The sequence below is a fragment of the Nothobranchius furzeri genome, chromosome 4, assembly GCF_043380555.1.
Source record: "Nothobranchius furzeri strain GRZ-AD chromosome 4, NfurGRZ-RIMD1, whole genome shotgun sequence".
NCBI lineage: Eukaryota > Metazoa > Chordata > Actinopteri > Cyprinodontiformes > Nothobranchiidae > Nothobranchius > Nothobranchius furzeri.
Window position 1 is genome coordinate 49,689,325 of NC_091744.1, and position 15,749 is coordinate 49,705,073.

The 15,749-nt window shown below is 44.4% G+C and overlaps 2 protein-coding genes across 4 annotated transcripts; both read left to right on the forward strand.

Annotated features, from left to right (window-relative positions):
- The first annotated feature begins 8,624 nt into the window (after positions 1-8,624).
- On the forward strand, positions 8,625-11,994 carry LOC129157098 (uncharacterized). Of its 3 annotated transcripts, none has more exons than XM_070550237.1 (8): positions 8,625-9,471; positions 10,018-10,134; positions 10,224-10,292; positions 10,370-10,438; positions 10,517-10,585; positions 10,682-11,030; positions 11,727-11,836; positions 11,922-11,994. In XM_070550237.1, exons 1-7 carry the CDS (start codon positions 9,224-9,226, stop codon positions 11,763-11,765), a joined length of 960 nt encoding a protein of 319 aa, XP_070406338.1. In that variant the 5' UTR covers positions 8,625-9,223; the 3' UTR covers positions 11,766-11,836; positions 11,922-11,994. The 3 variants fall into 3 exon arrangements, with proteins under 3 accessions (XP_070406338.1, XP_054592237.1, XP_054592238.1); XM_054736262.2 differs by having other exon boundaries at positions 11,154-11,836; positions 11,922-11,939; XM_054736263.2 differs by lacking the exons at positions 11,727-11,836; positions 11,922-11,994 and adding an exon at positions 11,154-11,246 and having other exon boundaries at positions 10,682-11,007.
- On the forward strand, positions 11,813-13,692 carry LOC107374885 (uncharacterized). Its single transcript, XM_054736266.2, has 7 exons — positions 11,813-11,836; positions 11,922-12,011; positions 12,096-12,200; positions 12,336-12,529; positions 13,018-13,182; positions 13,260-13,503; positions 13,579-13,692. The coding sequence occupies exons 1-7, from the start codon at positions 11,813-11,815 to the stop codon at positions 13,594-13,596; spliced, it is 840 nt and encodes a 279-aa protein (XP_054592241.2). The 3' UTR covers positions 13,597-13,692.
- Positions 13,693-15,749: the final 2,057 nt, after the last annotated feature.

Below are 15,749 nucleotides of genomic sequence, written 5' to 3' on the forward strand. Positions count from 1 at the left end.
GACTCATTTCTTAATGAGAATTGTTACTGCCTCAGGAATAAAGCTCCTTTTATACCTCTTGGTCCTGCACTTAGGCACAATAAATCTCCGTCCTGATGGCAGGAGGGCAAACTGTGCATGCAGTGGGTGGCCCGTGTCTCTAACAATAGCGTTGGCAATTCTCTCTACCTGCCCACTGTACAGTTGTGCCACACTTTTCACTTGTTTTCCAACGCAAGCTTGTGATTGGTCAGGTTGCCGCTGTCGTCTACACCACCGCCATTGCGCACTCAAAAACAAAGAGCCGAGGATAACTAGCAGCAGACACGGAGAAACTTGAAGAACACCTCGCAAAAAAACTCTAAAAACATGAACGTTTTTATTCCCCGTGACTGGAGGAGTGAAAAGGTGCACAGCAAGCATTTTATTTGTGGACGGAAATGACAGGAAACGTGGGTTTAGAGGTGGCGAGCGCATGAACAGGTAGAGGAGAGTGAGACACAAATTTGTCTGTTAAAAAGTCTCTTATGTACAAAAAAATCACAATATAAACACACTATTTTGGACCGATACATGACAGGATACCACAGAACAGCTCTACGCCCTCTGCTGTCCTGGCCGGGAATTGCTTTGCAACACTCCCCACTTAGGTCACTTATGGGCCATTCCCATCTGTACCGGGTCGGCCCGGGCCGGGTAGCGTAGGTTGTTTACATATCTGGGTGGCCTGGTATTTTTCCGAGCCAACCAAGGCTCATTCTCAGCCCTCTTCTCGAGGGGGTCTGCTTCAGGCCGACCAGGGCCAACACACCCACTGCTGACAGCAAATTCACACCTTCCATTAGAGCAAGCCTCTGATTGGTGGGTAGAATCAGCCCACATGGGCTTACGACAAGGATGTGTGGAATCAACCCGGGCCAGGCTGGGGCCGACTGGGGCTACCTGGCCCGGGCCGACCCGGTACAGATGGGAATGGCCCATTAGGTGTCTGAAGGACTCTGCACAGGGGTTTCTTTGTAATTAGGAACAGGAATAAAGTTATAGAGGTCAGCAGGTTAAAGATCAGCTTAAATTAATTTCACCATTAGAACAAATGATGTTTTGTAGGCATGAGATCACAAAAGATGATAGGATCTTTTAAATCTTACTTTCAGATCAGCTGTTGACATTCAGCTGCTGAAACTGGGGTGGTGGCAGGAACTCAACCGCAGAGAGAAAATGAATACCTGCTAGGAACAAAATAGAACAAACAAACCAAAAACCCCATACTGCTGGTATTCCACAATACAGCTTATCTGTGCAATAACATATCAAAATGATTTTGGTTTTAAGATAGTTTATGTTTTTCTTCAATGTAACATCAACTCATCAAGAAATATGTCATCAAAGATATACCAGAAAACTGAGAAGGTTGCATATGCATTTTGCATGTTGTAACTTTTACTCTGAACTTTATCAAGTGTTCCTTACATAAATGTTAGAATATCTCCTTAGGTCCCGTTCATGCAGTTTCTAAGGGATAGATAGTAACATATATGTAACAGTAAATGAAACAGTGTCTGACTTTTTAAAGTCCATTTACAAATTAGTGTAGCATCCTGTATGTTGGGGTCAAACGTATAGGATAAAGACCTTCGTCAGTGTATACTTAGGCCCCGTTCATGCAGGCTCTAAGTAACATTTAAATGGATGTCCAATAAAAGGAAGGCTCTTCATATGTTATGTTCTGTCTGCAAATATCAGAAAAATGTTCATGTCACAACTTCTGACAAGCACATAACAAAATGTACAGACAGACAAAAAGATATGACGAGGACAGCTTTTCTCTAATCTCCATAAAAATGGATCAACTTTGTGAGCTTCTTGCGGACAGTTTTGCCTTCTTTTATCCGGTCCGTCTCCGGCCGTGTTATATGATTTAATCTAATTTTGCAGTACCACGCTGAAGCCATCTTTACAAGAACATGGACATGATTACTTTTAGCACACATGTCAAACATGTGGCTGTGCAGCTGCGGAAAGAGATTTTTCTCTGAACAGTCAGTGACAACCTGGGCAACAATGGCTGCTGTAGTTCCTCTTCCACGTGGAGCCTTTCCTTCATTGGCTTTAAGAATCAGCTGGAAGCATCTTTCTGTTGCATGGCAAACTGCAGTGATGCCTTGTGATGGTTTCTGTAATCCACCTCTGTCCTTCAATGCCAAGAGTGGATGCACCGATTCATCCGATGTTAGTGCCTGTGAGCAAGGCATGCATGTAATCTTCTGCTTCAACTTTTTGACAATGAATCCAGTGATGTAAGAAATCGCTGCTTCCTTTGTACTCAGACAGGTTGTTGACATCTGGAAGATCACTGATGGAGTCATCTTCAGGTACAATTCATCTCACCTGTTCCTATAATCAGCCTTCATCCACTTCACCTGCTCCTGACTCCTCAGCTCATTACTCACACCTGTTTCCCCTGCTACAAAAGAACCAGCCATCCAGTCATTCACTGCCAGATTATTGAACGTTATTGCTAGTAAATCTTCCAGCCATTCTCCCTGCCTGTTTTCTGCCTCCGTATCTTGTTTTTCTCCTGACCCCTGCCTTGCACGCTGCCTGCCATTTCCACCTTCGCCTGTCCTCGACTCTGTCTCCAACCTCGCCCACCTGGTAACTCAGCATCCCAATAAAGACTTTTTTTTTATTTTACTCTCATTGTGTGTGGCGTCATTACGGGTCTTCTGAGTTCTGTTCGTGACAGAGTAATCTGGCCAAAAGTCTGACCCGACACAGCACTTGGGAGTATTTTTTTCGCTCTCTCTCCCTGACCTGTCATGGAAGATCTCACTCTCCTTGAGTTTATGGAGCTTAAACGGGAACAGGAGTCACCGCTCTGGGGAACAGGTCTGACAATCAGGCCACTGCCGCACAGAGGTTCCACCTCTCCTGTTGTTGCACCGCTCCAGCCTCAAACCCCTCCTGTCAGGTCACGACAGCGGCGGAGGTTTTCTAGAGCTGATAAGAGGGTTGATCCTTCTCCCGTGCTGGTATCGGCAGGTTCCTCGGACAACACCTCATGTTCTACTTCTGGACCGGTCCCAACGGAGGAGATTGTTCAGACGATGATGCAGATGGTCGAGGAAGCTGTGTGGGAGGTCTTTGCCAAGCCAACCTGCCCCCACTTACGTCTGTGGGCGGCTGAAAGGTTGAATGTCATCTTCTCCACCCATCCAGAATTGATAGCAGTTCGAGCCCTTGGTAATTACTACCTTTATGTCCGGAGGGTATATGGGTCTGCACTTAAGGATGTCACCGCAGAGGGTCTGACCTGCTGTGAGAGGTGGTCTTCTTCCCCAGAACCCTCCAACCCACCGCTTCCTGCTCCAACGGTGGTCCCAAGGGTCGCACCGCATCCTCCTTCAGGGGTGGTCCTGGAGGACACATCACATCCTGCTCCGGCGGTGGTCCCGGAGGACGCATCACATTCTGCTCCAGTGGTGGTCCCGGAGGACGCATCGCATCCTGCCTCGGCGGTGGTCCCGGAGGATGCATCGCATCTTGCCTCGGCGGTGGTCCCAGAGGACGCATCGCATCTTGCCTCGGCGGTGGTCCCGGAGGACGCATCGTATCCCGCTCTGGCGGTGGTCCCGGAGGACGCATCGCATCTTGCCTCTGCGGTGGTCCCGGAGGATGCATCGTATCCCGCTCTGGCGGTGGTCCCGGAGGACGCATCACATCCTTCTACGGCGGTGGTCCCAGAGGACGCATCACATCCTGCTCTGGGGGTGGTCCCGGAGGACGCATCGCATCCTGCTTCGGCGGTGGTCCCGGAGGACGCATCGCATCCTGCTTCGGCGGTGGTCCGGGAGGACGCATTGCATCCTGCTTCGGCGGTGGTCCTGGAGGACGCATCGCATCCTGCTCTGGGGTTGGTCCCGGAGGACGCATCGCATCCTGCTTCGGCGGTGGTCCAAGAGGATGCATCTCATCCTGCTTCGGCGGTGGTCCAAGAGGACACACAGGCTCCGATCCAGCCCATCCAAGAGGCTCCGGTCCTTCCTGTTCCCGAGTCGGAGGTTCCTGTTCCGGAGTCGACGTCCACGTCTCAAGTCTCGGAGTCGACGTCCCCACCAGTCACAGAGTCTACATCCCCTCAGTCTCTAGTTTCCCCTCTTAGTCGTCCTCTTCTAGTGTCCCCTCTTAGTCTAAGCCCAGTGTCCCCTCTTAGTCGTCCTCTTCTGGTGTCCCCTCTTAGTCTATGCCCAGTGTCCCCTCTTAGTCTAAGCCCAGTGTCCCCTCTTAGTCATCCTCCTCTAGTGTCCCCCCTTAGCTCAGAGTCCCCTCTGCCCCCTCAGTCTCCAGAATCCCCTCATGGTCCAGTGTCCCCTATTAGTCATAGTCCAGTGTCCCCTCTTAGTCGTAGTCCAGTGTCCCCTCTGTCCCCTCAGTCTCCAGAATCCCCTCATGGTCCAGTGTCCCCTATTAGTCGTAGTCCAGTGTCCCCTCTTAGTCGTAGTCCAGTGTCCCCTCTGTACCCTCAGTCTACAGAGTCCCCTCTTAGCCCAGTGTCCCCTCTTAGTCGTAGTCCAGTGTCCCCTCTTTGTCGTAGTCCAGTGTTCCCTCTTAGTCGTGGTCCAGTGTTCCCTCTTAGTCGTGGTCCAGTGTCCCCTCTTAGTCTTAGTCCAGAGTCCCCTCTTAGTCCTCGTCCTCCAGTGTCCTCTATCCACAGACTCCTGCAAACCCAGCTCCTGGTTCCCCGTCGCCGGCTCCCCAGACTCCCGCAGTCCCGGCTCCTGGTTCCCCGTCGCCGGCCCCCCAGACTCTTCTGGCCCTCCTTCCTGGTCCCCCTCCTCCCGCCCTGCTCTGGTTTCCTGTGGGCGTTTTGAATCCGCCCTTGAGGGGGGGTTCTGTCATGACTCCCATCCTTCACCCTCCTCTGCCTCCTCATTTACTCTTCATTCAGCTCACCTGGTCCCCTCACCAAGCTCCAGCCAAGCCCTGTTTTCCCTAGCAACCTCAGTCAGCATCACAATCAACTTCATTCATCTCACCTGTTCCTATAATCAGCCTTCATCCACTTCACCTGCTCCTGACTCCTCAGCTCATAACTCACACCTGTTTCCCCTGCTACAAAAGAACCAGCCATCCAGTCATTCACTGCCAGATTATTGAACATTATTGCTAGTAAATTTTCCAGCCATTCTCCCTGCCTGTTTTCTGCCTCCGGACCTTGTTTTTCTCCTGACCCCTGCCTTGCACGCTGCCTGCCATTTCCACCTTTGCCTGTCCTCGACTCTGTCTCCAGCCTCGCCCACCTGGTAACTCAGCATCCTAATAAAGACTTTTTTATTTTACTCACATTGTGTTTGGCGTCATTACGGGTACTCTGAGTTCTGTTCGTGACATATACACACATCAGACAAGGTCAATTTCTGTATCTCAAAAACACACTGGTACACCAGAGCACTGTGTGTGTGTGTGTGTGTGCGTGCGTGCGTGTGTGTAAAAAAGCCATGTGGAGTGTTTGTTATTTATAAAGCATATGTTGTTGGATTTTATCCAGAATCGAGAATTTGAAAATATATAGTTTAATTACAGTTTGACTTATTTGACACCAGTAGAATTTTTATTATTGGGTTATTTCTCCTTAAATGCCTAACATTTCAGTTTAACATGAATATTTGTCATTCACCCAAATACATAAAGTTACACATTAAAGACTGACAAAAATCAATTTGTTTATCAGAGTAATTAACCATAGAATTAGATGGAAATTAATAACGTGATTGTTTCCCATCTAAACAGCCCTAGTCACAGACAATTCAAGGGTGGGGAAGATTTTCTTTTTGTTACACAGCAATGTAACATCTGTATATTATACAGCTAATGCTTCAATTTTTTAAATCTTAACCAAAATATGAAGTAATGTGTTTGTACCCTGGAGTCCGTGGTGAAGTGATGACTCTCAAAGTGTTCACTGCACAAGCGGGAGTGTGAATTGGGGGTCCAGCACTCTCTTCTTTGGTTGCATACCCAAAGGTCAAGCCTCTCTGGATCACCTAGAGGAAAACTTCATACAAAGAACTAATTAAGCATATGAGTTTAAAATACTTACTGTAATTTACGGACTCGAGCGCACCCCAATATAAGCCTCATCAAAAAAAAAAAAAGAAAAAAGAGCGAGTTTATCTGATGGCATACAGACTTCTAACATCAAGCACTATCAACCAACTCACCGAGCTGCAGTATTTCTGCGGTCAGGTCTCTCTCCTGCCTGTGTGAAGGGGGCTCCAAGCCCCCTTTACACAGGCCATGAATTACGGAAATGTTCAGGACTCTGTCTGTAAGACCTTTGTGTCTAATACAAACATCCGGATAACCATTTCTGTAATTAAACCGGACGACGCCCCTAGTAACAGGTCCGGACTTGTCACGGACAGGGTGGCTGCTTCAGACTGGTGAGGTCGAGTTCCAGACAGGGAGGAGGGGGAGGAAGAGGGGACCGGGGGACGCTGTGCGCGCCTAGATAGCTCGCTCCTGTAGCATGCAGCGAACCATGGCAGCTCGCCTCCTACGGTACCATCTCCTAGACACGCGACGGAGCTCTTCACACCGCTTCCGTGATTCCTTTAACAATTGAGCTTCATCATCCAGGTCTCTTATGCGTCTTTGTGTGCGCAGAACTATGCTTAACATAAGTCCGATCAGTGTGAGGAATTCTATCTCTTCCTCTGCCATGTTTGACTGAATGGCTTTGTTTGGGTAAATGACGCATGTATGCCCGCCGCACTATGTCCCCCCCCCCCGACATCTGGAACTTTTCCCTGCTGTGTGAAGGCAGCCGAAAGGACAAGTTCTGGTACAAAAGTGGTGTGTCTGAAAACACAGTAATGGTTAAAAACCGGACTGAATTGTCCACACATATTCCAGAATGTCCATCTGAAAGTCCGGGAGCTCCACGAGCGGTCAGCCCGTGCAGCAGCTAGGCGCCGCATCGGTCAGACATGCACCGGGCTGACCGCTGGGGAGAACCGGGTGGAAGAATGGAACACAGAAGTGTCCCTCCTAGAGCTCCATCATATTTCAACCCATTTTTATGTAAAATGCACTGGGTTTTACCCTTTTACCCATTGACATATGCCCTATTAATTATTTTACCGTATTTTACATCTAAATTTCATGGTTAAACAGTACATGCTACATGTTAAAATGATAGTTAGCTAGCTACTTTGATAAACTCAGCTAGTTTAAAGGCGGCAGTGACCTAAAATACATAAATATAATTTAACTTACCAAAAAAATGAAGTGGAGACTCCTTGGATGCTCTATTAGTGCAATTAATACCACAGCAAGTCATTTTGTCCAACAATTGCACAAATAATATCCAAAACAGAATACACAAACACAGAGACTCAAAATCCCGAAACAGTTTCCAGGCGAGACCGAGGCTCTACTGAGGCCTTTCCACGGAGTTAGCTCTGTGGTCACGTCTGAGGCGGCGGTCATGTGTGTCGGATGCTCATTAATTATACATAATTTTAGGCTTTTAATACACTTAAACAGAAGAGTGAGAAAAAAAATTCACCCCCCGCAGAGTTGTCATGAGTGTCATGAGGGGCTTGTATTTAACACATACAAAAGGCGCACCGGGTTATAGGGCGTGGGCGGGGGCACGGTAAAACATACTGGTAAAACATCTATGCAGGCTCGGGACTCAGAACATATCAGTGCAAACCAGACATTGTGAAAATTATAAACAGCCAAAAGCATGCTTCACTTTACTGGTCTAGTCCTGGTTCAGACCTGGTTTAGAGTGCACGTGCACTTCCTCATTGCGTGCACTTACGGCTCGTGCTCTTCTAATGGGCTCGACACACGGGAGGCAACTTCGCCTCTCCTCCATTCATTTTCAATGAGACATGCGCGATGAAAATATATGTATCTACCTTATAAGCTTCTTTTATATATTTACCTTATGAGCTCATTTGTATTACTCTATGCTATGGACACTTGCTCAGATACTCAAGGCCTCTACACAAAGATTTACAGCAGCATGTTCTGTTCTGCAACCTTGAAGGGAGTGAGCACATTCCAGCTCCTCTCAATTTCCTCTCGGTACCGGTGAAATGTATCTTCATGTATCAGGATGTTCCTAGTAATCTCAAGGATGCATGTTCTCGTGATGAATTAACTGTCCACTAACAAGGCTGTTATTTTTTACCTGTCATGACCAATGACGTATGTACATGGCAAACTGCGTATGTAACATTCCTGTAATCTTCAATAAAAATCAGCCGTTTTCAGCAGAACGGCGAGAGTCTGTCTGAAGCAACTGTCAGGAGCAGATCGCGGGACCTGCTGAAGTTGCAGAGGCTCTCCCCCTCATGAGCGGTGAAAACAGTGACTGGACTTCTGATCATTTGACTCCACATTCTGCCAACTTAAAAGGTGTTTAACTCCATCTTCTCCGTACCTGTGCTTGGTCTAACAGAAGAAAGACCAACAAATTTGGCGTCACAAACAGGATTTTTTCTTTTTGAAGAAAAAGGAGTTTTTGGAGGACGATTCGACCAACCGACCCAGTGAACGATCTTGGCACAAAAACACCGCGGTGGAAATAAGGTAAGCAGAGCCTTTTATCTAAAATCTGCCTATTGGATTTATCCAAAGCCTTTGTGTCCAGAATCATAGTAGCTGTGGTCCTAAAATAATAGTTGGAGAAGAAAGTGGAGACAAGTGCAGAAAAAACAAGAGATTTTTGTAATGGTTTAATGGTAAAATAAGATAAGGATTTTTTTTTACAATGGTTTAATGATAAATGAGATAAGGAAATAGAACAGAGTTTGAGGTTGGAGACCCAGGGTTATTAGAAAAGCCCTAAAATCCATTTTCCAGGTCGTGGCTGACCACACTATTTGCTGACGAGTGAATAGAAAATATAACGAGGTTATATTAAAGGGACTATAGGCAAGTTTTACAGCCAGAACATGTATAGAAATAAAACATTTCTTCTTAAAACATTCTCCTGCAATGCCCTGGTTCTGTAGAATGAGCCCTGGCATTTTACTGTGATTGTCTCTATAGGTCTTTAAAATCAAAAATAAGATTTTGCTCGGGTCCAGCAGGCAGGCTTCCCCCGGGTCTTCCAGAGGCAGTGTAATGCGTGATGACGTCATGCGCGTTCACGCTCAGGCCTATCCCCGCAGCGTTTGTTTACTAGCGATAGCTTAGCGGCAGAGCGAGAGGTGGTTTAGCTAGCATGGATTCAGCAAAGAACAAGAAGAGAGCTGCTTCAAGCACTAGCGGAACTCCAGCCCAGACCCCAAACAAGTCAAAGAAACCAAGAAGAGTGCATTCCAGCGCAGGTAAACGGGCACAACTCGAGTATGATCGCCGAAGGCAACGAACGAGGATAAATATCGGTCCAGCATTTGAGGAGTGGAAAATGCTGAGAAAGTCTCTCAGGATGAAAACACACCCGCAGCTGGCATCATTTTTGCTGAAAAGGTAAGAAATTATTACTAAACACGTGTGGGGAAAGGGCTGTGGATGCTTTCAAAGTAAGATGGGGGGTTTCCGTATATCATAACATTTATAGGCTGCTTGTCTAGCGTCTACACATCAGATTACCTATTTCCAGCCGCATCAGCAAAAAAAAAAAAAAGTGTTTTCTACACACCAGCACCCAAATACAAGCTGGCGCACAGCGCATGTTTGGCCATAACACAAGATAATTAGACAGAAAGACGCTACACGGAATTTTTTCGTTGTTGTTTTAATTCACAAAAACGAATTTTAAACACGGGTGAACGTGCCTGCAAGTTTAGAGCCGCACCATGATATTTGCTGCAGGCTTCAAAGCACAGGGAAATAATAGTGGCTTTTAGGCCGGAAATTACAGTATATTGTTAGTGTAATGTACTAGAATTGTGTAAAAGAAGTCTAAACTTTGTAAAACTGCGTCGCTAATCAAATCTATTGTTTATATAACAGAATCTCAATTGTTAACGTGTACACATGACTGGAGTATTGAAAGTTGCTTTACTTTTTTAGTTATGAGAAGCACGCTTCATCAAAGGGACCACTTACATCAACACCACGTGGGCCATCTACAGCAGTGTTTGCAGGTCCTTGTCGCCCCAGTTCAGTAACTGCAGGGGAATCTGATAGGTAAGTTCACTTGTAAACAAAATGCAACTCATATGTCAGATAATTGTTCTCCACATCAAATAAAATAAATACTGTGTACTTGTCAACAGGGATGACTTCCAGATCGCAGGAGTTGAACCTCTAAAAGCAGATCAAGAGGTAGAATTGTTGGAGGAAAGGTAAATATGCAGGGCTTTTAATCATTTGATGCATACCCTCTGTTTTCATAATTAATGTATTCTGTTTGTTTTTGTAGCATCAAATCGATGGAGCTGAAAGTGGACTATTTAGACAAGGAAAGAGCCAATAGTTTGGAAAACAGTTTGTAAGTAACAAATTATTGTCATTGAAATGATATATGTCAGTATATATTGTCATATTTTGCTGCTGTATTTAATTCCAGATTAGAGTTTGAAGGAGAAGGAGCTTTAGACCCGTATGACTCAGATTATGTACCTCCAATATCAATAAGGTATGTTTCATAATTGAATTTTTTAAATAAGTAGTAACATCCCCACTGTCACTTTCTATTCACTGATTATATATATAAAAAAATCTTGTGCAATAGGTGTGTCTCACAGGATGAAGTTGACCAACTTCCTAGCATTGGCCTGGATGAAGCTGTATTTGACATTGCTGATTGTGTGGAGGCAGATTTGGAAGAGAATTTAGAAGCACCATCAGCAGCATCCATTCCAGTTTTCCCAATACACGATCAAGTGCTTGTTGAAAGTGACCTCATAAACCAGCAAGTGTGCATAGCATACAGCAAAAGCTTGCTCCAGATGGCCAATTTCCTCCAACTGCCTCTCAGTAAATGCCACTACAGTGACCACAGCACAGGCACATATTGTGATGGCCATCCTCCTTTTCATGTAAAGTCACGTCCGAGAGGTACAGCTTTGATAATTGAGTGGGTGAGTTTATGTTCTAATGCTTGCCACTTATGTTAATAAGGAAGCAGTACAACTGTAGGAATGTGAAATATGTGTGAAGCGCCATTTCCACTTTTTTTTGGTTTTGTTTGTATTTTAATACAGTTTTGCCCACGTGGACATAAATTATGGAGTTGGAACAGCCAGCCAAAGCTGAAATATGGGATGCAAGGAGGAGATTTCATGTTGTCAACAAACATTCTCCTGTCAGGGAACAACTTATCCAAGATCGCTCTCCTGTTCAGATTCATGAATATCCGCATGGTGACATCCAAAACCTTCTACTCAGTCCAGGGTACCTACTGTTTAAAATCAATACAGCAGTTTTGGGAGGAGAAGAGGAATGCCATCATCAAGAAACTGCAGTCAAAAGACCGCATGGTTGCTCTTGGTAACTAAATATGTTTACTTGTAAAGGCTCATATTCATTACATGCTTATATTTCTGTGTTTCTTTTTTAGCTGACGGGAGGATGGACTCCAGGTAACGAACAAGCTTTTTGAAATTTAATTTTAAGATCAGTTGAAATATTTCTTTTCATTGTTATTTTACAATTTTCTGTATCTCTTAAAAAAAAGGTCACTCAGCAATGTGCTGTACATACACAACGATGGATCTAGACACCATGGACATCATCAGTGTTGTCAATGTGGACAAAAGATGGGTTGGCTATAAAAGTGGGGTCATGGAGAAGGCTGCCTTTATACAGACATTTGACAGTCTCACAAAGGAGGTGAACATCAAGGAGATTGTGACTGATGCCCATGTACAAATTGCTGCTCTCATGCGTAAGATTTTCACAAAACTTCAGAGTTTTTACTGGTAATTCGAAACCAGATTGTTAAAAGACTGTTTTTAATTTTTTCTGACCAGATCCAGAAAGGGGCAGATAAGGATCAGGCTATTACCCATTCGCTTGATGTCTGGCACGCCGCAAAAAATCTGACAAAGAAACTTCATGCTGTATGTCAAAATGTATTATGATGGTAATAATCCTGGCTTGTTCAGACTTTATTTTAATTACTAGTTTTTCTTGCCTTCAAACAGGTTGGAATGATTTCTGGTCAAAAGCTTATACTTGGATGGATCAAGGACATTGTTAACCATTTTTGGTATGCTTGTCAGCACACAAGCACCAGAGAAGAGTTTATGGTTTGTACAAACACAGTATTCATGTATACAGTCGTCCACTAATGTAATGTTTTTGTTTATATTTGCTGCCATGGTTCATTATCTTTTTCTACTCACGATGTAAATGTTTGTATTTTCTACTTTGTGTGTTTTTAGGATGTCTGGAAGGGTGTACTTCACCACGTGACTGGAGAGCATGAATGGGGCTTTGGCAGGTGCTTTCATGCTCCTTTGGCGGAGAACCCAGACAAAGAGCTCATTCCACATGGATCTGCTGCACATGTGGCGCTTTCACGGATTGTTCTGAACCAGCGATGGCTAAAGGATATAGAGAAGTTGCTCACCTTTAGGTAAATTACTGACATTTGGTGGAAATGTAAAGTTATTGTCTTACTAACAGTAAAACAAAATTGGAAAACAACAATGCAGCTTTTTTCTAACTAATACAATCTCTGCACTTGGATCTGAGTTCTTTCCAATAACAAGTACCATAACAGTTACTTATACCACACCAAACAATGCAATGAAGCAGAAGACTGGTTTTATTGTCTTCTCTGCCTGGTGCTACAATTGAAGTAGATTTAGATAAAATGTAAAACACAAATAAACAACCACTAATATGAAATTTTATCTGAAAATTAATATTTTAGATGAAAATACTGCAGTTTCTAAATTTTTAGTATTGGTTCTTGTTATCTGTAAACTACACACATGAGGACATTAGATTGGTATTGCCCTGATTCCAGTATCTGTAATGTTGTAATACCTACCACAAAGTATATTATATTGCGCTGAGTTAGAATTTATTTCTTCTACAGACATTGTTTTTTTCCCCCAGGACCACTGCTGAGCTGGAGTCGTTCCAAAATCACATCTTGATGTACGCCGGGAAACGCTTTGCATTCTCATTTGGTGTCTATGAAGCTAGGACACTCCTCGCTGCATTAGACTACAACCACCATAACCATCGCCCAGTGCATGTGAACATCAAAGGCCAAGTATCGTAAGTCAAACTTGGTGGCTTTTATATATTCATAATACCTTTATATAATTTCCTAATGTCTAAATTCATTTTTTTAGACACAAACGAGTCTACAACAAAAAGTCGCAGCGTTACAGTGTTCACACTGTAAAGGAGACCAAAGACTACGGCTACATCCCAGAGCTGCAGACAAGAATCCTGGAGAAGCGCCTCAGCTCTGCTGGGGGACTCCCAGAAAGAAGAAGCATTCAGGCTGATGACCCCAGGGCCCTGGGTCCTCTCTCCGGGATCAGCCCTCCTCCTACAGCTGAACTGGTACAGACACAACAACGCAGAGGACAGGTAGTGATTATAACCAAATCTCCTCTCCATTTTTGTGGAAGAAAATTACATAAATGTAATTTTTGTTTTTTACAGGACTTATGTGATACCTAAACAGAGGCTGATGGCAATCAAAGTTGAACACTACAGATTTATTTATGTAAATATGTACAAAAAGTTTGCAACAACAATAAAAGTAAGTCAAACTTCTGAGTTGGTCATGAGTTGCATGTTTGTTTCAGCGGAAGGGGGCTTCTTTATAACCAACATAAATCCCTAAGTGGTCAGGGTATTTGTCTCTAATCCTCCAAACACAGCAGGAAGGAATCACCCTACGATTGCCAGCGCCAAGACGTCCATATTGCCAAATAGTGTACTGTCTATAGGCACAGTAACGGTACTCCCGATTATCTGATCCAGGGTCTTGGCTATCACGCAGAGCCAAAATGTCATTCCACATCTGCCGAGCCAAATGCAGGATGCCTTCATCCATGCAGTACAGGTTAAAATGAGCACGCCTGCTCAAACACCATTCTGGATCCTGTCTACAGCACTTGTTTTCCAGGTCTGTAGGCATCATTCGGCAGTAGGAGCAGGTGCACCAAGCTGGCTGACCCTGGTTTGATGGAGGGTGTCCTGGTGTGGCCTGTCTATAGTCCATAATGTCCAGTAACACTCCTGGCAGACGTCTAACAACCATCTGAAGGACTTCATCTTTTTAATCCATACTTAGGTGTTGCAACTGTGCCTGAAAACGAAAGGCAGCATTTATTTTATAAACTTTATGATTGTGAAATGTATTAGTGTTCTGCATTATGACCAACCTGTAACTCTGCAGTTCTGTCAGCAGACATCTGAGCAACCCGTTCTCAGTCTTCCTCACTAATGCGTCCAGCTCTAGCTCTTCTTCCTCTAGCCTGGCTTCTCCCCCGGCCTGTACTTTCATATATGTTTCTCCCTCTGGCTGCTCCTCTCCTTGTTCCTCTTCCTGCTCTTCTGCCTGCTCCTCTGCCTGCTCTCCCTCTGCCCCCTCCAGAATCACTACTCTCTTCAGAAACTTCGGAGTAATGAGATGCACTGGATTCCTTGAAGGAAAAGTAATAAGGCTTACACGTTGATGTGATGGAATGCATGTTTTACAAAAGCTTCGCTGTAATAATCCATAAAACATTTAGGTAATGGTGTATTTACATTTGATGAAAATAATGTTGCTAAGACTATCTTTACCTGGATGCAAAAGAAAAGCAGAGGTGGGTAGAGTACACAAAAGGTGCACTCAAGTTATAGTAGCAGTACCTCTATGTATTTTTACTCTAGTAAAAGAAAAAAAGTAGCAGTCCATCACATGATTTTTTTTCTAGTAAATGGCCTGTACTTGTCAAGTAGCAACCAGTAAAGTGCTTATTAACTACCAGTGCAATTATTTTAATATTATAATAGGGCCTACGTTTATGCATAATTTGTGTACTAGTATTTTTTTCAACATCATACATAATGTATTCATATATCGGTATTATTATGCTTCCTCACTCTACTCACTTTGCTATGCATGCACCTATCACAACCTGGAAAATATGCAGCCCAAATTGATTTGGTCTAAATATTTTACAATTATTACCTCTGTCGAAGTCATGCCGGCAAACCTGTAAATTCACCGGTACGGGGCTGACGCAGCTGTTTTTGTTCGGGAGCGTGCACATATAGCACGCGCGCCTTGTGCACGAGCCTACTATTGAAGCTGCAGTTACACCTTTGGCCTGAGGGGGCAATAGCGAGCATAAAATTTCAAAACTGACTAAGGCACCTTTAAGCTAGGGTAAGGCCTTAGGGGTGGGAACCCTAAAATACTGCAGGTCGAGGACCTGGTTCGAGTTAAGGCCCTGGGAGGCTAGAGAGAGAGCTCCCTAAATTTTATAGCACAGGTCGAGGACCTGGTTCAGGTTAAGGGCATGGGAGGCTAGAGAGAGAGCTCCCTAAATTCTAAAGGTCGAGGACCTTTGCATGAGATGAGAAAAATGTTCTAAGGTAACTGTTTTTGCATGAAATGAGCAATGTTTTTAACTGTTTCTGCATGAAATGAGCAATGTTGTTATGAAACTGTTTTTTTTTTTGACACAAAACACACGCTATAGTTAGAGAACACGCTGTATGAATGTCAAGTCTCAATCAGCTTTGTCGGTAAAACAGATGGAGCTGACTGATTAACTTGAATTACATAATAAAAGAGACAGAATAAACTCCAAATGAGAGTGAATAAGTCTCTTTAG

Excerpts from the sequence above, each read along its gene's own strand:
- LOC129157098 (XM_054736262.2), top strand. The coding sequence starts at position 9,224 with ATGGATTCAGCAAAGAACAAGAAGAGAGCTGCTTCAAGCACTAGCGGA. Across the intron at positions 10,293-10,369 it reads GTAGAATTGTTGGAGGAAAG|CATCAAATCGATGGAGCTGA; the intron begins GTAAATATGCAG and ends TTGTTTTTGTAG. Across the intron at positions 10,586-10,681 it reads GTACCTCCAATATCAATAAG|GTGTGTCTCACAGGATGAAG; the intron begins GTATGTTTCATA and ends CTTGTGCAATAG.
- LOC107374885 (XM_054736266.2), top strand. The coding sequence starts at position 11,813 with ATGTACAAATTGCTGCTCTCATGC. Across the intron at positions 12,012-12,095 it reads TGACAAAGAAACTTCATGCT|GTTGGAATGATTTCTGGTCA; the intron begins GTATGTCAAAAT and ends GCCTTCAAACAG. Across the intron at positions 12,530-13,017 it reads GAGAAGTTGCTCACCTTTAG|GACCACTGCTGAGCTGGAGT; the intron begins GTAAATTACTGA and ends TTTTTCCCCCAG.